Raw genomic sequence first — 23,423 nt, 5'->3', positions numbered from 1 at the left:
TATGCAGACTGTAACTGCATTTTTCTACAGTAATGTGTGCAATTTATAGTACTGAATTATTACTGCAATTCATTCCAAATATATTGCTGTTTTCCAGTATTTCACAGCGATATTTGGGGGGTTTAATTATATTTAAAATATAATTAGATTACACTGTTATTTTTGCTCCTGCTATGAAGCATGTTACATCATCTTTGTACCCATAATATGCGAAGCAGGCACTGGTATATGTGTAAATGTTGACACAGTGTATAATATATTCAATATAGGATACAGTTATTTGTTTAATGAACTAACTTGCTGCTTATTAGTCTGTCGTCAATGATTTTTAAGGGGCTTTTTTTTTTTTGTATGTTAGAATACCTTTGAAACTACAGCTGTGTAACCATGACACTGTTCTGTAGTTTATAACCACTAAGTGCCCACTCTAGAAACATTAAAACAATGTAACAGACTACATCCCATAGTTCCGAAAATTATACAGATTTTATTGGTGCTAATTAATTTGCATCCGCCAGACAGCCGCTTTAAACACATTTTTAGGTGACATGGGAACGCAGTATAATTTGTTGTTTTATATTTAGAAAGAAGACCTGGCAGCAAAAAAAATAATACTCATTACCTGAACGTTTTATTACTACTTAGAGATTTTTGGGGGTTAATAATTTTAAATGTGCTTAAATACTACATGCGTGCCTAAACTTTAATGAGTGCATATGCAAAACATGTTTGTTCAAATGCTATGTAAAATAATTAAGGAAATCATTAGATGGTTCATGAAATGCGTGGAGTTTAAGCGCTGCGCTTCTGCTCCCCCCCGCCCCCTCCCCGAGCTCGTCGCTATCATCGTTAACTACATTCCACAGAGACGCAGCACACCCGTCTCCTTCCTCGCATTCCTTCCTGGGAAAGAAGTCCCTTTCTTCTTTTTCTCAGCTCGTAAAAGCTATTGAAGCACAGTTAAGGCAAGTGGCATGAGACATTCCAGCTATCCGTCAATCATTTTTTACAATGTTTGTGGAAGGGATACGACGTTGCAGGTTAAAAAGCTGTAAACCTACAAGAGAAAATTCCTCCGCTCAGCGCGCCATTGACTGCATAGACCTTTCAACTTATTAAAGGCTGCAATTGACGAACGTTTTCGTTTCACGAAATCCTTTGCAAAAAGTGATTTGTGCCTCTAATCTCCAAAGGATTTGGCTGCGCAACGAGTTTAGATGTGGGGGTGGCGAAGTTACCTCGTTGAAACAAGGACTACCACTGATAAAAAAAAAAGACGGCTCTACACAGATCTCTGTATTGTAAACTGGATTTGCGACCTTAAACGAGATAGTTTTCTAACTTGTTCGCCGGGAACACAATCATGGATAAGTATGAGGAGGATATCGGATTGAAAGCGAGTAAATTCATAGAGAACCTTTCTGTGTACGAAGCTTGCAAAGATGGACTTTACAGCGGGAGAAGGGACGTGCTGATTAACCCCGATTTGGATTTAGCTGGACAGATGATTACGAACCACAAAAGTAAAGCAGCGAATGGCAACGCACAGCAGCAGTTCCGCCAGCAGCAGTACTCAGGCGAAAATTACCAGGCTGGGAATAAAGTTTACAACGCGCCCCCTTTGCGCCCAGTCAACGGCAACAGGGATGCTCCCTCGGATATTTGCAACCCACAAAGAGAGATGGTTTATTGTGAAGATGGCCATTGCACCAAATCTGAAGTTGCCTTGCCGTGCTACAGCGGGATTTCCGAGAGGAACCGGAGGTATTCTTTAGAGGCGCAGAGCCATAGGTACAGCACGGATAGTGCATATGACGGAGCGGTCGTGAACAAGCAAGGATCCTTATCTGTCTACCCAAGCTCGGTCACCAGGAGCAACAATGTGTGCGTCAGTACCAGTCAAGACGGCAGGTACAATGCCACCAGCCCCAGGTCTAGCCTGTCTTCTTCCATGTCTTCCCAAGAGCAAAGCAAGCACACAAGCCCCAGATCGAGCTTGGTGGTACCCGGGCAGGACAGATACACCAGCCCCCGATCAAGCCTAGTGCAATACGACCCGAGCAGTATGCTGAGCCCCCGGTCTAGTTATGCAAGCACTGTCAGTGATACCAGCAAGCATTCCAGTCCCCGGGCCAGCTTGAATAGCTACGATTGCGGGAGCAAGCCCAGCAGTAACCGCACCAGTGGCATCAGTATGGGGTATGACCAACGGCACATCAGCCCTAGATCAAGCACTGCAAGTCAGTACTCGTGCACCCCGAGTCCGAGGTCCAGTTACTCGGATTCGCGTTATGTGTCATCTGGGAACACCGAGCACGAGGGCACAATCGTGCATGGCGTTCCAGTGGTCAGCCCCCGTGCGAGCATTTGCAGCCAGGAAGGCAGCAACAGACCCGGGGTAGCCAGCAACTGCAACCCGTGTGTGATTAGCCCACGGTCCAGCATCTCTAGCCACAGCTCCAAAAGCTCCCGGAGTTCGAGGGGCTCCATGACCGCTTACCCAGACCTTCAGCAGCTCTCGCCCAGGTCGTCCATCCTGGGTCCGGGTTTGCAGGAGGAATCGGTGGTGAATGATTTCGGAGATAGCAGGATCTATCCCCAGTTGTTCCCAGCAAGGCATGCGCAGCAGCCGTCTCAGGTCGGATTAAACACAGACGCCGCAGCGAGTGTTCCGGCACCTTTTAACTACTGCAGCCCCGCGAGAACCTCGGCCCCGGCGCAAAAGTTTAAGCTGCCTTACCAAGTCACCCCATCCCGGGAAAGTGGCCCAAGCCAGGCAGAAAGAAGACTAGAAGCCCTAACATTGGAACTGGAGAAGGAGTTGGAGATGCACATGAAAAAGGAATATTTTGGTAAGTAATTACAATAACTCTCCATATGCTTACTGATGCATTTGTTACGTTGCCCAGGTGCACGGTACTGTTTGAGAGTAATTTAGCAAACTGTTAAAAAATGTGATGTAAATAAGAGAGTGTGTTTTTGATGGATGGTGAATGGTCATTGCTACAACACAGCGTTTTAGACTGAAATCGCAGTTTTCCTATTAAATAGGAAAGGCCTATTATCTCACAAGAGGACCACAGGTTTCTGACCCTGTTTACATTTAAGATTCCAAGAACTGCTAGATTAATGGATACATAACATTTATAATTTTAACGCAAGACAGTCATTTATACTTTTGTTTGTGATTTGAATTATACGCTGTGTGATGAAATCATGCACAGAGGTAGGTATTCAGTTGTGTTACTGAACCAGTCGGCGCTCTGCTTAGTGCAGTAGTAGTTTATGGCACAATTCACACGGTCTTCTTCTAAGTATTAGTATTGTTGTTGTTTTTATTTATTTCTTAGCAGACGCCGTTATCCAAGGCGACTTACCGTTATTACAAAATATCACAATACAAAGTATCACAGTACAGAAAATAACATTAGTTAAGAGCAGTTATAAAGTAATCAACAGCTTGAAACAGGCAAATGAAAATATGTACACTGCCGCAGAAACTTCAGTCCTTATTCTGTGTGATTTAAGATTTTAATAATACATTGCTTTTGCATAAAATAACCCAATGGGGGTTCGCAAATTGGGATACACAAAGGTTGCTCAGGGGACTACAGGAATTGGAAACTTGTGTTTTGTTTTATAAAACGGCACTTCTTTCTAATGCACAAAAACATGTTCATTCACTGTTGTGGCCAGAGACAGGCTTGTGAAACTTTGTCAGTTATTTTCAAAAAGGGTTCTCCCAAACGTAACAGGCTGCAAACCTCTTTTTATAGTCATTGTTATCACAAAATAATAATAATAATAAAACAAAGGAGTAGGAATCAAGACAGGGCACCCACTGTAAGTTTTGCCTCGGAGAAGAGTTACAGAGAAACTGCCTAAATAGCCATGCCATCCTCTTTGTGTTTATTGATAGCTGCCTTACCTTGTAGAGATGGGATCTATTTCTTTTTTTTTTAATGGTCTAAGCAGTGGAGGATCTGCATGCCCACACTCTTTAGCCCTGTATTAATCCTGCTGGCAGTTTTGTTTCTTAAGGTTTTCATGGTAATAGTGAAAGTGGCAAGCACACACAGGTTGCTGCGCTATGCAGGCTTACTTAAGGTTTGTCTTGCATTATCTTTTGCACTTTGCAATATCCCAGGTTGTACAGCCCTGTGCAGTCTTTCTGCTGGTCTTTTCCCACATGACTTTCAAGAGTAGCAGATTCCCACAGCAGAATTCTGAATGTCTTCACTCTGGAGATTTAAAATGGCTGCGGGCGCCTCTGTCCACTCTGCTACACAGTGGTTAATGTTCCACTGGGCAGTGGGGTGGCTTTTTTTAAATGTAGTCGTTGCCAATTATTTTTTTTATTTTCTCCCAATTTGAAATGGCCAATTATTATTTATTTATGCTCTGCTCAACGCTACCAACCCGGTGCTGACTCAGGAGTGGCGAAGACGAACACGTGCTGTCGTCCGAAGCGTGTGTTGTCAGCCGACCGCTTCTTTACACACTGCGGATTCACCATGCGGCCGTCCAGGAGCTACAGCGTAGGAGGATAACGCAGCTCCCGGGCTGCTAACAGGCAAGCCCACAGGTGCCCGGCCAGACTACAGGTGTCGCTGGTGCGCGGTGAGTCGAGGACACCCTGGCAGACCTGGACACGAGACCTGACCAAATGTGAAATTATGTTAGTATGAAACCGCTAATGGGATTTATGCAGCCTGTCCTCCTCATTATCCTGTTGTCCATAATGAAAAATGATCACACTCCAGTTACAAATCTGTGGCACTCCAAACTGATTCACACCCCACTTAATATCACTTTGGGAAACAAAAGCATACGATTCAAATGTTTACATGCAAGTAGCTTTACGGTATTGAAAGATGGAGTGAATCTGCAAGCTTTCTGTGCAGCCATATCCAGAACTTATAGTGTCAGACAACCACTCTGTTCTGAATTGCGTACATGCTGGCCTGCAGGCGCCTGGCCAGCCACAAGAGTTGCTGGTGAGCCAAAGACTCCCCAGCCAACCTAACCCCTAGCCCGCCCGGGCAGTGCTTGGCCAATTGTGCACTGCCCCCTGGGAACTCCCGTCCATGGTCGGCAGTAGCATAGCTTGGATTTGAACCACGGACGCCCAAGCTATAGGTCGCATCCTGCACTCCCGGGTGAGTGCTTTTATCGGATGCGCCACTCGGGAGCCCAGCTTTTTCTGTTGACTAAATGGAAAAAAAAAATAGTTCTTTAGTTCTGGGACAAATATTCTAAAACAAGCACTGCACAAAATGTTTCTGTGGCAAAAATGACTCCATGTTCATATTTGTTCAGATAACATAATTTATAAATTACTGTGTATCAAAGTAGTACGATGCTAAGGAAACCATAAATTACACACATTCTGCTGTACAAGAGTGTTCTCCCACTAATACATATGATAGGTACCAGGTTTGTTTTACTGTGGTATGATTTTGTTACTTTTGTGTTGCAGCTAATTCAAAATGAAAGAATAATCTCAGTCCTTTAAACTTGGAAAGATTATTAATATATGAAAAACGCAGTCGTGTCATCACAGCAGTATTTCTACTTATTCGTGGAGGATATCTTCAAAAGGTCTTTTTTTTTTTTCTCAGATGGTGGTATTATATGTGTCAGACTCTGGAGGTTCTGTGTTTTTTCCTTTTTGATTTTCTTTTTTCTCTGGTAAAACTGGTTTATTTCTACGGAAAACCCCTTTCATGTCCACTTTAATTTCTACTGTTGTCAAAAAGAAAGCAGAAATATAGAGAAAAGCATTGTTTTTTATTACGAATTGGGCGTGCAGGTAAAAAGCAACTTGGCACAATAACCCATTTGTACTTTGAGTTGGGGGTGTGTTGTCCTTGTCCTTGTTCTTGGTCATTGTTTTGATATGCAGTGAGATAGTGCCTAATTTTGTGATTACAGTGCCAGCTAAATGGAGCATTAACACAGACAGCACAGAAGCAGAGTGCGGAGACAGTGTACTGGCACAGGAGCCCTGTGGATTCCCAGTCACCATCACAGGCTGGTACTGCTGCTGTCACGGGCACTGGCATTGGCACTCAACCCAATAACTAAACATGTTAAACTTGGTGTGAAAGATGACACCTAGCCTTTGAAATAAATCCTCTTACTGCCTCAATACCTCTTTTTAATGTAGTTTATATATCTGCACAGTGATTCACTACTGCATAATGTTTTGTTTTCCATACTTTGATCCTCCTTTGACAACTTTATTTGGACCCGTTTTGTTCCGACGACAGCCTTAACAGGATGTGGCATAGACTCCACAAGGGGCTGGAAAGGTGTTAATCCATTCAGTCATTAATAGTATTTAACCCTTTGCGGTCCTAGGTTGGACCAGGTCTGACATTACAGTTTTCCCTTTCCAGTTCGATGTCGGACCTTGTCCAACGTCGTCAAAAAGACATCAAGCACAGGTCTCTAGTCGTTTTTTCTCCGGAAAAAGCAGAGAAAACCTTTCAATGGCCGAGTGAGACTGATGACCAAAAAATAAAAAAAATAAAAAAGTAAAAAGGGGGGGGGGGGGGGGGGGGGGGTGGATCTGAGAAATACAGATAGCACCTGCTCCACCGAGAAATAAGAGCTGCTTCCTCATCCAGCGCTTAAAGAATATCACAGACATCTGCAGAGCTTTTTGAAATGTATATACTAATAAAACAATCAGCAAGAACTGACCAATTCACTATGACAGGTGAAAGTAACAAAGTAAATAATATAATGCAAACTCATTTATTAACAAAAAAAAAAAATCTATAAACAAAAAAAGCATACCTTAAATTGAAATTCAATTTACTCAAGGTCAAAAAACAGCTTCCCTTAAATTTGAAATTCAAGGTCTTTATTTGAGCTGAGTGTTTTTGCTCCACCTTTTTTTATTTACTTTTTATTTCAACTGTGCTAGCACAAAGTGTCAATCATACCCCTCAGCCTCGCCCACTTCCATCAGTGAAATCAGGGCTGGCTGTTGCTGTCTCAGCCAGTCACAGATAACATTTGTTGGAACCCAAAATTGACACTCAACAGACAAGTTCTGGATGGGGGCTCAGAGCTTTACAGAAGGACCGGGCTGAAGTTAGTTACTTATTCTCGATTCGAGGGCTGAAGTTAGTTACTTATTCGCGCAGTTAAGTATTGAATATTAGCTCAGATTCTAAGGGGGAATCACATAGATAGTCTGGATGTGCCACGTCAAGCAGGGTATCATTTTAAAGCTTGAGCATTTTTCTTCAACATAATGTAGATTGGAGAGTGGCACAAGTAGGCATTCATAGGCTATGCTGTGAAATATACACACACCCTTCTTTTCCTGCATATTAGTGCACATTTTGAGGGCTTTGCCACCTCAAGCAGGACCACAACATAGGGATTCTTGGAATCACTTTTTGGAGCAACAGTCAACAGTGGAAACCACTTTATCTCTGTGATATGAAGAAAGAGTAATTGGTTTTTATATGATGGCCTAAAGGAAGACTTCCATATAGTTGAAAAAAATTTCAAAATAAAAGCTGCAATGTGTAATGTAGTTTACATACAGGTGCGAGTACTGATGTAAACAACACACTTTATAGTAATTTTAGAGAAATTTTATTTCCAGAAATGTGGTGCATTGCACGTACTAGGCTACTGGTTGATAACATATGTGTTGTGTTGTGTTAAATTTCATTCAAAGAACACAAGACATTTTCATAAGTTAAATGATTTTGTACCTTTCAAATGTTTTAGTATAAAATGAGTATATTTCACATACTGTTTGTTGCTTAGTTCAAAACATGTGACTTTTTAATGAAATATCTATCATCAAACAAGGCCTTTTTTTCTTACAATTCATATAAATGCTCTAATTTTCATACTGAATAGCACTTAATAGTACTGTACATGCCACTATGCATCATACCAGACAGCTGCTTAACCTTCAACATTACACCCAGCTTGAGGTGGCAAAGCCCTCACAATGTGCGCTAATATGCAGGAAAAGAAGGGTGTGTATGTATATTTCACAGCGTAGCCTATGAATGCCTACTTGTGCCACTCTGCAATCTACTTTTTGTTGAAGAGAAATGATCAAGCTTTAAAATTATACCCTACTTGAGGTGGCACATCCAGATTAGCTATGTGATTCCCCCATTAGAATGTGAGCTAATATTCAATACAAAACTGTGCGAATATGTAACTAACTTCAGCCCTCGAATCGGGACTAAGTAACTTCAGCCCATTCCTTCTGTAAAGCTCGGAGCTCCCACCCAGAACTCGGCAGTGTCAGTTTTGGGTTCCACCTAAAGTTATCTGTGATTGGCTGAACGTGTCGGCAGACAGCAAGAACAAGCCCCGATTTCCTCGATGGAAGTGGGCAAGGCTGAGGAGAATGATTTGACACGTCAAATAAAAAGTATTTAAATAAGCAACAAAGGCACACAGCTCTGATAAAGATCATGTGCACCTAAGCATAAATTGAATTTCAATTTAAGGAATGCTGTTTTGTTACATTTTTTGTTAATAGATGAGTTTGCATTATATTTACTTTTTGTTACTTTCACCTCGCGTAATTCACAGCCTAGTGCACCCCTAGTGGCCACTTTTCTACTGGACACTGTTAAAGAACTTCTCCTTGCTCAGAGACTTGCTGGTGACTTTATTAATCACCACAAATACCTTGCAGTGCAGAAACAGTAAATCAAGAGAAACTAAGAAAACATAGCAAGGGATAATAAACAGAGATGAGGGTAGGAAGTGTTATTTTACCTTTAATTGTGAATATATAGATGTTTCACACGTAACCCTACCGATGATGCTGCTCCCTAGTAAATCAGCACTGCGGCTTGCTCTGCTACTGCAGCTCCTGTTTTGAAAAGGTAATAGCCAGAGAACTAGCTGTCAAGATAAAGGGAAAGTCTCATGAGACAAATCCTATTCCTGTAAAGCCTTCAACTGGGGCTGATGTAAGTCTGCTGTGATCAGATGATCAAATTGCAGAGAGGTTTGCTGCTTTTTGAAATAGCAAAAAACTCTGACAGCAAGCGATTTGTGACATTTGAATTTATTCATCCCAAATGTTACGTGCTGGTATCTGACAGCTTGTGTCAAGGTCAGTGCAGGCGAGTGCTTCATTGAGGCGTTTCAATTCATTGAAATACAGCACAAGTCTCGTCTTCCATGTAAGCAAGGTGTATAGAAGATGCAGCAGAGCATTTGTTTATTTTATTTTCACACTTCTGACAGCACCACCTTGGAGCCTGACATTGATGGTTCTTAAAGGCTTGGCAAGGTGGGGCGTGGTCAGAACTTGGATGAGGATCCATAAGGAAAATGAGGTGTGTGCTGTTGGAGGCACTGTGCCATATCTCAGCCAATGCATGTTTTTTAATATTAGTGCCAGAATGAATATTTGACATGCATTCTGATACAAAGAGCATATCATTCTGGTAAGTGTAGTCCTGCTGCAAGAGATACCTGAGACGGGTAAAACATACCAGAATGCATTGTTATATTATTTGAAAAGCCTGAACTGTTTCAATCTGTCCTAGTGTACATGAAGTCATATAGTAACCCTAGGTAAAGCAAGGCCTACACAACGTATTCTTTATTCTACTTTAACGTGTTACATATTGTAAAGTCTTGCTGTAAAAAAGGCACACACACAAGGGTCACGCCCCCCTGCCCCTGCTGCTATGCTCGCTTTGCTTGTATTCTGAGCAATGTGTTGGGTTTTATTGTTTTTGAAGAAAGAGAATATTTTAATTGAGTGAATATCCGAACATGAAAATCCTGTGTTCGTCCCAGTGCTAAATACAGTGCAGGGCTGTCCGCACATTGACATCCACAATATGTCACTTTTGAAGTAGACCATTTAGGGTTTTAATACATTTGAAAAGACTGCAAGGATGATCTGCAGACTTTGATAGAAGCATGTACAGTACAGTCAACATGCAGCAAAATTTTATGTTGTGGTTTTAAAATACAACAAGTTTAATGAGCAGCAAACTACAGAAGCAGCTTTTTAGTGGAGTCTGGTTAAAAGATGCCTGTTTTTTGTGACTTCTTTGCTACTGTTTAATCAACTTTTTACTAAACTTTTTTTTCCCAAATAGTGATGATTCAAAAAAATCAGGACCCATGTTCACTGATCCTCCCTTGATAGCCACCAAACGTTTATCATACACTTCTAGCCTCCTATAGACATTTATGATTGCATTGTAATTCGATAAACTAATGATTTTCAATACAAATATTTTAGACTTTCACGTTGTGCTGTTATTGCTCAGTTATGAGGTATTGTCTCTTAACTCCATGGTCATTATGGCTCTGTAGCCAACAAAGTTTCAAATAGTATGTGGTGCGCTGTGCTGAAGGAGGTATTATCCTTCAGGTGTTAAACTAATGTCTCACATCAAGGACATCAAATAAACTGCCTTGATAAACTAAATTCTACCCTGACCCGTAGTTACTAGTTGTCAAATAGAAGTCTGCTGTTCCACAGGTCCCACTGTTCTTAACTGGATGCCTAAAGCATTTGATTGGATTGAAGACAGTGTGGGCATTTTGTTTTGTTTTTTAAGTAAGGGAAAAAAAAACTTATGTGGAAAATAACTGAAAATCACTTTGTTCAACCCCAGATCATTTTCTTTAAGGAACATTGTGTTTGCACCTGTTTTTTAAGCAGGATAACTTGACCACTTTTCCCTAGGTGCTGCAAGTTTTGTCATTTTTTCAGGGCAAGAAATAAAAGTAGATAATGTTTGTTTAGGTCCAGGTGAAAACATAAAGCATGAACTGAAGAGGTGCAATCAGCAGCAGATTTCCTAATGGAATATTGGACTGGTAACAATGGACAGTAATTGATGAATTGAACACTTTAGTATTCAAAACCAAAATGGGACACGTGCAGACCCGTCACAAACTCAATACATGCATGTGCATTATTATACAGTGCACAGTCTTGTCATATATGGATTGAGGTAACTTCATTATTAAGGAGCAAGAATACAGAGTCTTTCATTTGTTTTTGCCATTTCTTACCACAAAGAAAATACAAACAGAGGATTCTGTAGTTTTATCAACGCGTAAGGAAAGCATATGAGGATCCAAATAGGGCACCAGGGATCAATAGATCAATGTATGTTTTAATTGATTTTCTCAAAATAAAAGCTATGACGACCAATAGTGGATTAACCAAGTCATTGTTGAATCCCTACTGGACTGTTTTATGGCCATCAGAAAACAATGAAAACATCAGGTTAACCTGTTGAGCACAGTAAAATCATAGCAAAGTGTAATAAAGCATAGGTAAGCATTGCCAAGAGAGTTTTAGTAAAGTATATTAAAAAAAAAAAAAAAACATGCAAACTATGGTAAATGCATAGGTACACTGTGATATCTGTGTACTCTTCCACGGGTAGCTGTACAGTAGTTTAGGAAAGGATGCTGTTCTCACACTGGCTGTGCAGTGGGAATATTGTGTGGTGTTGTGCAAATGGGTTGCTAATAAACAGCTGGTGTGGATGGAGCTGCAGCCCTGCTAAGTGGCCCCCTCCTGTGCCTTTTCATTAACCAGCCAGTGGGATAGCCAGCCTCTTGTGAGTCTTGGCAGGGTCGCATGGCTCAGTGACTAGACAGTTACGACTGGGCTAAAAACCCTTTAAAAAAATGCTGGTTGTAATACTATATACTGTTGTCCATCAAGTGTCACGAGATGGATAAATGCAGAGTACATGTGGAATTTGACCCCATTCAGGCTCTTTGCTCTATATATCTTGATATCACTGCATTCAGGCTGTAAATCTGTACTCAAATAGTATTCAGATAGCATCAAGGCATTTAATGAGCAATACCATACTGTACCAATAACACTTAATTGTCACGTGTTCTATTTTACTGTATGAGGCCTTCACAAATTAATTTGTTTTTAATACATTGTATTGCTTTCATAATAGCCAGTTATCAATATTTCATAATTTTATTATGTACAAGTCTGGAGGGCTGTACTATGTAGTTTCCACAGTGAAACAGACAGTCTTGTTTGTGTCAGCACTTCTTTTAATGTTTAATTTTTAAGGTTCTTGATGAAAGTCTGATAAACTGAACTCTGCTTATTGTCTTCATTTGTGCTTTTTGTAGCTAAAGGTTGGGCTGTATCTGAGACAGTTCATTACAAAGATGATTCCATGCAATAAAAACCACCCCACCTTCCAAGCCCATCTGCTTTAATCAGGAAAAAAGCCCAGATGACGCTGAAGCATAACTCTTAAATGGCCTGGGGAAGCTCACTGAGCCCCTCCCCAGTCTTTTCACTGTATTTTACAGCCTTGGTTAAACATTGTGCTGTTTCCTAATATCTTGGAACCGATAATTAACTGTTGATTCATGTGGAAATTGCTTTTCCGACTAAGCTTGTGCGGTTTTGGAAATATTTCTACTACCGTCTGGCTCCATAATAAAATAGAACTCTTGTGCTATTAATATATTGTTTTACAGTACAGTGTTTATTTAAGCATCCCTGTGAAGATTTACAGATCTGTCATTACACCTACTAGTGTTAATATCTCTGGAACTTTATATTTTATTGGGTATAGGGGTACCCCGAGTGGCTCGCTTGGTAAAAGCACTGTGCACGGTGTGCATGGCGAGTCATGCAGTCAGGGGAATGCAGGTTTGCGACCTGGCTGTGCCAAGTTGCTGCTTTTCACTCTGGATTCTTGAAGGGAGTGTTGCATTGGCCCTGGCACTTCCACGGGGCAAGGAAGCAAAACCAGCAGGGATTGTTTCTCCTGGTGGATACCTGCAGAGCTTTGTTCTCCAGTGGCCAGTAGCTCCCTAATATTCACTCACAAGTTTCTGGGTGTAAAAGAGGAAATTGGCTTAGTCGTGGAAGAGGAGGACTCCCACCGAACCTGCAGTTTTCATGAGTTGTGGGGAATTGTTGCGGTGAGGGAACATAATTGGACATTCCAGGGGCTAAATAATTGGGCACCCTAAATTTTAGAAAATATATATAATGGCACTCTTCACTTGGACCTCAGGTGGCTGTCATATTGGGGTATCATGTGTTTACGGATGATAAAGACCTGACACTTCGGGTAACTGACATTGTACTCGGTACATTGCTGTATTCTGTGATTCCTTTGGTCAAGTTTGACCATGGGTATTACACAAGAAAAAGGAACCCTTTCATGCCAGTTGTGTGTGGTTTTTGTTTTTGTTTTTTGTTTTTTTAACGGAAACACAATATCAAATGCTCAGAAATCTTTTGAGGTAGAGTCCTGAACCCGTCGGGTACCCGCGGGTGTCTCGCAAAGGTGGGACAGGTTTTGGATTGGAATGTGAACTTTTTTGTTTGCTGTTCGGGTGCGGGTCAAATAAATATAATATTTGGGTCTGAATTTGAATCCCCAAAAAAAGTTTTCTGTCCTTTTCAGTGTACTTGTCTGTAACACTTTCCCAAATAACATATTGAAAGGTAAATGTACTGGTATTTCCTGCACTAAAGCAGGAGGTGATTAGGGAGGAGTCATTTGACTAAGCAGTGTTCTCACTTGTTTGATACATCGCAAGATCCTTTGATCACATCTGCTTGGTGATTATAAAAATATTTGTGGATGAGGTGAAACAAAAGATAGTGCAGGGTTTATGTCATGTAGTGGATAATAGTTTGAGAGGTAAATCAGAAGTTGGTTGGATTCATTGCTTGTAAAAGCTTTAATTTATATTTATGTAAACACAAAACTGGTGCATCTCTGTGAAAGCACAGGTGTAGCTCCCTTTCAGCTGGTGGCATGAAAGGAATAGACAGGTATTTTATAGTGATGTAGAGATGGTTAATATGTTAAAATATATCCAGACCACTAGAGAAAGCTACCACGCTGTATAGCCTATTGTATAAACTCAATCTGTGGAGAATGGTAGCGATATCTGTGTGAATGTGAGAGACTCTGTTGATGCAGGCAATAGGTACAGGACAGACACTTGCAGGTTCGGGTTGGGTTGCGGGATCGGGTCGGGTCCTGTAGTAGTAGGTTCGGGATGGAAGCGGGTGGTAAAAATCAGACCCATGCAAGACTCTGTTTTGAGGTATGAGTTTTAAATATGCTAAATGTTCTGGTGACCATAAAATTGACCACTGATTTAATATAGCTGCCATATTGTGAAGTTTTACAGTAGCTGCATACTTTAATTTGTTGTCTTAATGTTTGCTACAGAGCTGTATTGTGATTCCATTGGTGGTGATTTTATTGGTTTAATAAATTTAAAAATGCTATGTCAATAGTGTAGAAACAGTATACAGTCATGCTTAAGAGAATCTAGGATACAAACATTTTAACACTGAACTGCTGCCTGCGTGGGTAATTGTCGCCTGCATTACGGATAACTTACTAATATCAGTGAGTCGGATATATCGCTCCCTAGAGGCTTACAGTACTATTTAATTACAGGAGAGAAGAAAAAAGAGCCTGCTAATTATCCAAGTGATTAAAAGAAATACTGAGGGTGTGGTCCTCAAACAAATCCTGGGGACAGATTTAGTCTGCATCTGTTTAATTTCCTGACAAAGTTTTAACCAAACTGTCTTATAATTCCTTTTGCACAAAGAGGCAGAAAATAGCTGATTAAAAAGAGTGCACAGTATAAAGTTTGGACACCTTTTAAATTAATGATAGTAATAATACAAATACAGTTTTTCATTGAAATTGAATAATGCGTTGTTCAGCTATTGACCCTTAGAACCAGCAATGAAAATAATGCCAATATTCCCTGTTCTTACTAAATTGTTAAGGCAATGGCCCAGCCTTGGCTGGGTCCACCTGGCCTGATCTGTCACCTGTCCAGTAGGGGTCACTGTTGGATGGTGAGGCGAACCACCCTGAGTCGATATTTTTACCTCCCTAACCTGTTAACTGACTTTATAATTGGATTTTTGAACAGCGACACTCTGTGGCCAAAACTTGTAACTGGAGGCAGACCTGGGGTTAATTCTAATAATTACAATAACAGCAGAATTGTTTGCTGAAATTGCAATTACAATTACAGTTAAAATTATGCTACAGTAACTACAACTATAATTAGTTGTACAAAAATAAGATGAACAACTATACACATTAACATGTTCACTCTGTTTATACTTTAATAACGAGCAATAATCACAGGTACAAATACAGAAACTTACTGTATAACGTATTTATTTTAAACAAGTGGTTGAAAATGCATTGATCAAATGACAAATACATTTACAATTAATCAATAATCGATCAGTGACAGTATACAGTATAATTACTATTACGCTGGTGTGCCAAGGTTGAACTACAGTTAATTAGGAATTGCACATTTAAAATCTAAACTACTGTTGACCTTTATTCAGTTTCTGAAACTAGCCTGCATAAATCGACCTGGAAGTAGTGTAACAACTTTTTAATCTGAAGCCTAATTTAAATAATTTAAAAAATCAATACAGATTATAATGTTGCTTGAACTTGTAAAATAAATATTGGTGGTAAATGAGGGGTCTCCAGAGTGGTTCACTAAGTTCAAACACTGCTGTGTCACGCTCCAGGTGAGTCATGAGAACATGATTGGAATCCCATTGGCGCCGAGTTGCTGATCCTTCTTGAGAACATTATTAATACAGGGAGAACTGCTTTGGCTGTTGCACCCCACAAGACCAGGGGGAGACTCAGCAGGCTGGTCACTCACCAGTAGTTGGCACATTTGTTGCTTAGGTTTCAGCAAGTGGAAAGGTCTCCCCTTCAGTCTTTCTGATCGGTAAGTGGATTGAGGCAGCAGAAAGCCAAGGACGAAAATGTATTAAAATTAGTACAGATATTAAGAAGGTAAGCATATAAACTTGTTTTTAAACCTTGGCCAAAACTTCTTCGATAACATGATTGTGATGAGCGACCTAGAGACGTCATCCTGTCATAATGACTCATTGAATTTTAGAATTCTGTCTGTTGCTGCAGGCCATTAGCGCACACTATACAGTGGTGACTACAGGCCTTCCTAATCTACATAGAAACATTTTTCTTCATCACATCACAGAAGGAACATTGATGAAACCACAATCGGCAGATTGCACTGTTATACCTGTTATCAGGACATGAAAAGAAAGGTGACTTGGGTGAATATGACCTTGGACTGGAACAAGTGTTTGCTTTAAACAACAAGAGCATTGTCCTGTCATTAGACTGGGCAGAGTGTGTGGACATTCAGACAGGGCTGTGCCAGTCTACGGCACTGGACCCCGCCCTTCAACCCTACATCCAAATTAGAACAGCTTCCTGAAGTGTCTTCCTTTCAGGCAAGGTATTTCAGTGACATGTTTATACCACTCATGTTGCTAAATTCCCACAAGTTATTAAGTTATGATATAAAAGTTAATGACCGGATCTTTTTTTTTTTTTTTTTTTTCCTCGTTGTGACCATGCAAATACATTCTGTTGAGCATCCTGCATATAATTTGAACTCCATTTTAATAAACTTTGATGCCTGTGAAAGGGATGTCTGAGTGGCGACGTCAGGCCAGATGCAGGAACATAAACAAACAAGGCACTACTGCGGTGCAAAAGCGCGGTGGCGCCATGTTTATTTAAACACAGACTTAAAATAAAAGGTTGTACCAAAAAAAAACCTCACAGAGCAAAATAAAATAACAATCAAAAACAAGTGATGAACACAAAATAATCTTAACTAAGCAAATACGGTGCTGGAGTTTCCAGCACTCATAGCAGCTTTTACTTTTTTGTTTTGTTTTGTTTTCTTTCTCTTGTCCGTCTCGCACACGTTCATTCTCCGAACAACCCATTCGGAACCCAGAGCGCTGCAGGCTTTTACATTGGTGACCATCTCCCGATTAGCAACAAATTAAACAATTAATTAAATAGGGAGATGGTTGCCTTCTGCACGAGTTTTAGTAGAGGGGTTTCTAATCACACCCACGATGCCATGCACAACAAAACAGCGTGGTTTTTAACTAAACACAAAATACCTTTAAATCATAACACACTAACATCCCCTGTTGAAGTCACCCACCAGACATTGCATTTGTTTTAAATAATAATACAATACACTATAGCTATTAATTAAATCACCCGTTCTAAAATAAACAAAATACAGTACATTTAAATAGCAGGGCTTTGCCCTGCCCCCTTTTCATGTGCAGGGCTTCCTAGCCCTGTCGCACACATTTTAAAGAAATAAAAATGTTGACTTAGATGACGATATTTTAATAAAGGATTTAAAATTTTAAAAAAAGTAAGAAGTAATAGATTACTGTCCAGTACCTTTAAATGTGTTCGGGCATCTGGTTTTCATATCTTATTTATAGCAAATGTAAACCATTCTTGGGTTTAAAATGTTCAGAATATACAGTAGCACAGAGTAGAATACAGAACACTGCAATGTGTGTGTTTACAGTACAGGTGGGTTAGAGTACTCGAAGCAATTATAATTACTCGACCACTAATTTATTACTCGAGTAATGTAAATAATATCTCTTCATTAATGTAAGTTCATTATGTTGTAGTGACCCGGTCAGTTCAGGTTTGCACACTTTTGTTTCCTCTGGTCCTGTGCTTTCATGTTATTTGTATTGTTCCAGGGTGGGACCATATTACTAGTTTCGGTAGTGTGGGGGGTGGGTTTGTTTGGTGCGGACCATGTCATCCAGACTCACTTGCTCTGCCCCCTAAATTTAAATTCCTCTGTTTCTGAAAGTTATGGGGTTGTCCGTTTTATGACTTTTCCTAAATAAATGCCCTGACTGCATTTGAAAGGGAGGATCATGAAAAAATTTCAGTTTTGAATATACATGTTTACACACTAGTTTCTTTTAAAATGTCTATTACATTGACTAGATGAGCCACAGTATCTATGTCGCTAAGCAGCAGTGAAATTGGTTGGGGATATATAACAACAAATTGAGGTACAGTAAAGAATCTTGCTAAATGTGGTAACTTTGAATAGTATTGCTTCAAATACAGTCAAACCCCATTAATAGCACTTCAATTGTACCGAGCATAAATAGACAATAAGCCGACCTCCCCTGGAATTCATCAATAACCTGGCAAACAATTAATAAAACCAGATTAGTTTTTTTAATAAAGTGAAAGATATTGCATTTATCACAATAGTGCTAATGACATTTGATATACAGTCTATTACACTGTAAACTAGGGGTGGGAATTTGGAGTAAATTAGTGCTTGAGTACTCAAACCTAATGCCAGGCAATATTATTTACATATGCGCCACAAAAATGACCACGTTAACACTGGAACCGCTGCGGTTGCATTAACCCGAAATGACCAGGTTAACACTGGAACCGCTGCGGTTATACCTTAACCGCCGCCGGCAGTCAGTATGACCGTACGTTTTAAACATCAATACTAAAATGAAAGACAACTATCTGATACAACAAATAAAACAAGTTTTATTCAAGCAAGTCATATCAGACGTCTGCACAGCTGAAACGCCCTATTTTAAATGAACAGTTAAACATAAAGGGTTTATTTTCTAACTTGCCCCATATAAAGCACTACTTCAAAAAAAAAATTAAAAATATAAAACATTTTAAAAGAAACTAGTGTGTAAACAGGTATGTACATCCAAAACTGAAAAAAAACATTGCTGTAAGGATTTTACTTTGTTTTACAGAATAGTAACGACCGCAAGAAGACTTACTCATTTGTCTGCGTTATGAAGCCTTTGTCTTTTTGGCTGGAAGTTTCTACGTCATCAATTAATTGTTTTTGTTTACATCTGGTAACCTGTGTTGCCTATTAACAGTGAATGGTCTTTGCTCCCTGCCACAGATGCTGGCTTGGAGAGATCATTTTAACTGTACTTCAATGAGTATTTATAAACACGCACATGTTGCCCCTTTTTTAAAAATATTTTTTACTTGAATCTCGGGTGGTGGGTGATAATGAAGTAGCTTATTTGGCAGTAGATTTTTCACTGGCTTCATCAGTCGGGACAAAAAATAAAATCCCTCCAGCGTGGTATACTAAGGATTTCCTCAGTAGGGTTTCAATCCCCAAGGCTTAATGGCTCATTTTTTGCCCAGGGAGGCATGAGATATACCATAGAATGTCAAAAACAGATTCCGTTCTGCTCAGAATATTACACACAGTAAATAACACACAAAATAAATAATACGTAACTGATATAATTCCAGTCGGGAGTCCTCAGTGGCTTAACTATTAAGACCCTGAGCTTGAAGCGCAGGGGGAGTCATGGAAGCCGGGTTCAAAACCTGTTCACATTGGGGTTCTGTTCTGTTATCACTGCTGACCGAATTCTCTGCTGCACGATAACTTTCCTCAAACTAAAGATAATATGGGATGGATTTAGGATTTCTCACAAGACAAGCAAGCAACAGAAATTGATAAAACAGAGACACCATCGACAGTCCAGAAATACAGGACACTGATGACCTAAAATTTACATATCATAAAGGTTATTTTAAATTAGTGCATATAAGTTACAAATGATATGATCACTATAATCAAATCAATAATGTGCTTGTGAGTATACTGTAACTCAACTCCCCAGCCTATCCTAAATATAGTATAGGGATCAATCCCAGGGCAGTTACTTGACTGGAGTGGAGGCAATGCTGGACTTGAACTGCCTAAACATGTAAATAATTAATCAACTATATAAAGCTTTTTATTATATAATATATATTATTGGCAGCGAACCACCCTCCAGGGCCAAATGCTTTGGCAGGCAGAGTAAGTTTGAAACTGCAGCATTTGGTTGTAGTTTAGCATTGATTTCTAGCATGAGAATACTTATCTTCGGAATAGATGGTTAAAATAGCAGCTACAGCTTGGAGGCACAGAGCTGGGTTGTTCTGTATTATGGTTTGGGGGTGTGGGAAGTTAGTTGTAAGTTGCAGCAGCCTGATCTGGGGGATTTTTTTTCAGTGGCATTTACTATTACAAGGACCACAGGCTCTCCTGTCTTACTGTAGAAACATTTTGTTCTCAGGGTAAAAACCTGCCAGTTCAGAATTTTGGCTATAATCCAATAATAATATATTGCCACTTTTAAAGACAAACTTTGTATATGTATGTATGACAAATCAAAGTTATGTTAACCATTGAATTCTTGTTGTTTTAGAATTACTTTGTATATTATCAGTTTCACTCATTAAATTCTTGGGTCTTTTTAAAACTTGTGTTAAAAGCACCTCAGTGGCCTCTATAGAGCTCTGAAATAGGGTTGGCAGTGCTCAGTTTACTGGCTCCAGTAGCTCAGCTCAGCTCTAGGCTGGCTCCGGAGCCACAAAAAATAGTGCAAACTGGGATGGTATCATTATTTTATAAAGTGGTTTTTTTTTTTTTTTTTTTTTTTTTTTTTAATTGATGTTGCTTGGATATAAATATTCAGAGATATTTTTTAAATGGTTTTAAAGCTTTATTGTTTTATTTTCTCAAATCAACATATTTACAACATAAAAACATCTGTTTAACCATTCAAACATAAACTAGAAAACCCGTTTTGACTGAGAAAGGGTAAATTATCAGTGAGAAACCTTCAGCCACGCATTAACCCTTTTAATATTATATATATATATATATATATATATATATATATATATATATATATATATATATATATATATATATATATATATATATTTTTTTTTTTTTTTTTTACTTAATATATTTTTGTTGCATTGTACAATTTTGAAACAATATTACAACACAAGTATCTCAGCAATTTTACAATTTACTTTAAATTTAAACAAGACATTTATTGTGGTCCTGCCTCTGATTTTGAATCATCCTCTGGTCCTATGCAGCCCTGTCAGTTGTTATCATTGATATAGACTGCATGCTTAACTGGTGGCCTGCATAAAACTGCTTTATACTACTGCATAAAACACTGGCATCTGCAGTGCCTTCAGTTGTAACCATCTCTAGGGTTACTAATTGTTCCATTCTTGGGAATACCAAATTCAGTTTTTCAAAAATGGTCAATTCCATTTGTTCCCACTTTTTATCAACATATTAATTTAAATATGGCATTTGAACATAAATATAATGTTGCTAGTTAAAATAAGTAAATTTTAATAAATATTACAATTCTTTTTTTTCAATCGCTCTTGTTTCTGTAATAAGTAAAACACCTGAAGACACGTCTTCAAACCTGTCATAGTGTTTGTAGATGTCACTTGGCTCATTGCTGGCATTAAAATAAGCAGGAAAACCTAAGAATTATATTACAACAGCTCAGAAAACCAAATGTCTAGCAAAGCTGTGAGAACCCTATTTACAGTCTTCCACTAACACAGTAGTTCAGTCTACAAATAACGGTGTTGTGAAAAGACCTGTTTAGCTTATTGCTGGAATTTACAATAACAATAAAAAATATGAAAGTTGAGTAACAGTCCAGCAATGTCATGTGAGAGTAATCCTATGTACAGTACTCCACACATTAAGTTTAGCGTTTTACTAGCATTCTAATAATAACCAGGATAAAGAAACCCTGATAAAGGCGTGTTGACTGACTTGTTACTATGTATTATTACCTGATTGTAGTTTAAATCACGCTCCTTTTAATGTAAACGCGTAATTAATCCTCTCAATTGTTTCTTTCCTAACTGCAGTGTTATTTGATAACACTATTTAAAGAGGCGTGTCTCTAGACAGAGTGTCTTTATGAAACCAGCGGTGTGTAGTGTGGTGACTACATCCTTTACACAGTAAAGTGAGCAATTTCCTTTAAGGATTGTATAGCTAGAAAAATTGTTTTGAGCTCTTTTCTTCGTTGTTAGAAAATATAATTCAATTAAGAAACGGTCATTGTTTAAAATTGCTAATTATAGCTTCATTAAAGGGAGGTAGCGTGGAAAGAAATAAACTAAACAGTGAAATATGCAATTAATTTAGGTGACTTTGGGAAAGTGTCTGCCTTGAGCGCAGTACCTCTTAGTTTTTCAGCATAGAATGCAGTGTTTTGCCATTGTTGCCGTCTTATTTGCTTTCTTATTCTTTACGTCTTTACGACTGGCATTATGATATGTAATGGTATTGACTCGTACATGATCACACGAATTACAGCATAACTTTAAGAATACTATCACACCATCCTTGTATAGATAATCACATTTCTTTTAGTTCTGTCTTGCTGAAACATTGCTTTTTTTTCTTCGTTGGTGCAGCCGCCATGTTGAGTTTCAGCAGAGACATGGAGTGTCACATAATGAAAAACTTGCAAAAAATAAATAAATCAATAATGGACATGGTATGTCTTCAGCTACTATACACTTAAATGTGTATTTTCAGTTAATGTACTGATTACTGTTTCAAAACGCTTGAGATGATTTCTGAAATGGTCTTTTTTTTTTTTTTTAAAAGGGAAATAATAAAACAAAAAGTCAAAGTGTGAGTATTGTGATTTTAATTTGTTTATCAGAGTATTTGTACTTCTAAATCATGCAGGGAGATTGTGCTTCACTGATTTTAGTATTCAATTATACGACTAATTAAAAACTGTAAAGTTCATGAGCAGCACCGAGCTGCACTCTCTATAGAGGCAGAATCGCCAGATGCCTGCTTCACCCACCCTGTACCTGTAAATTCACTGGTGCCTGAGCGAGCTGTGCACTTGTGACGTACATTTTTAGAGGGAAATCAGAGAATCCGCTGCAAGACAGACACGCATATGCTTATGTTATTGCTTTGTAATAATGGTCTCAAAATAATAGGTTTACCTTGCGAGGCTGGAGTCTCGATTTGAGGTTGATATTTATGACAACTTGTGAAAGTTAGTAAACCGAGTGTGAAGGTTGTTGCCAGTTGCTGAGAAAAATGCGTGCAGTTTAGCCTTAGAGGGAATGCTGTAATAATCACATCCTTCCCGGATGATTTGATTTTTATAAGTGGTCAATTCTTAAAAGCGGACCAATATGATTACAATTGGCAAAAGCGTGCGTCCGCATCAGCAGTTTTAAATACAGTATACAAATGTCAATGGTGCTCAATCACTGAGGACAACACATCAAAACAAGTCCTCATGGGTAAGCCACTTGTTGTATGATCACGATTAAGGCTACAGAATCCTATTTTACTACAGTATACCTGAGAAGCGATCTCGTCTCGTGAGGGTGCCTACTTTAACTGCCATGCAGTGTTACATATAATGGCCTTTGAATTAAAATGACATTACAGTACAGTATTTTACTGTCAGGACTACTACTGCATTTAAGCAGCTATGGCTTGCTTTTGTTCAGTTGTGAAGCAAATCTAAGTTTTTCACTAAGCGAAGATGCAAAGCTCCATAACCACCAACCCCTTCCCCCCATCACGCCGCTATGCAATCCCCCTCCCTCTACATGCATATCACACAGTAACAGTTCTGTACTCGGTATGTATTCAATGAATGTGTATTCACTTTA

General features: G+C 39.1%; 1 protein-coding gene across 3 annotated transcripts in view; it reads left to right on the top strand.

The window, feature by feature from the left end:
• The first annotated feature begins 918 nt into the window (after nt 1-918).
• Nucleotides 919-23,423, top strand: part of LOC121296457 (Wilms tumor protein 1-interacting protein homolog) — a 57,016-nt gene continuing 34,511 nt past the window's right edge. For 2 of the 3 annotated variants that reach the window (XM_041222052.1, XM_041222051.1), the window contains exon 1: nt 919-2,852. In XM_041222052.1, the coding sequence (XP_041077986.1) occupies nt 1,364-2,852 (1,489 nt within the window). In that variant the 5' untranslated portion in view covers nt 919-1,363. The remainder of the gene's footprint in view (nt 2,853-23,423) is intronic. The other variant, XM_041222050.1, reaches the window with a different exon arrangement.

The sequence above is a fragment of the Polyodon spathula genome, chromosome 21, assembly GCF_017654505.1.
Source record: "Polyodon spathula isolate WHYD16114869_AA chromosome 21, ASM1765450v1, whole genome shotgun sequence".
Lineage (NCBI taxonomy): Eukaryota > Metazoa > Chordata > Actinopteri > Acipenseriformes > Polyodontidae > Polyodon > Polyodon spathula.
The sequence above is the reverse complement of the archived record's forward strand: the minus strand, read 5'-3'. Positions and strand labels throughout refer to the sequence as shown.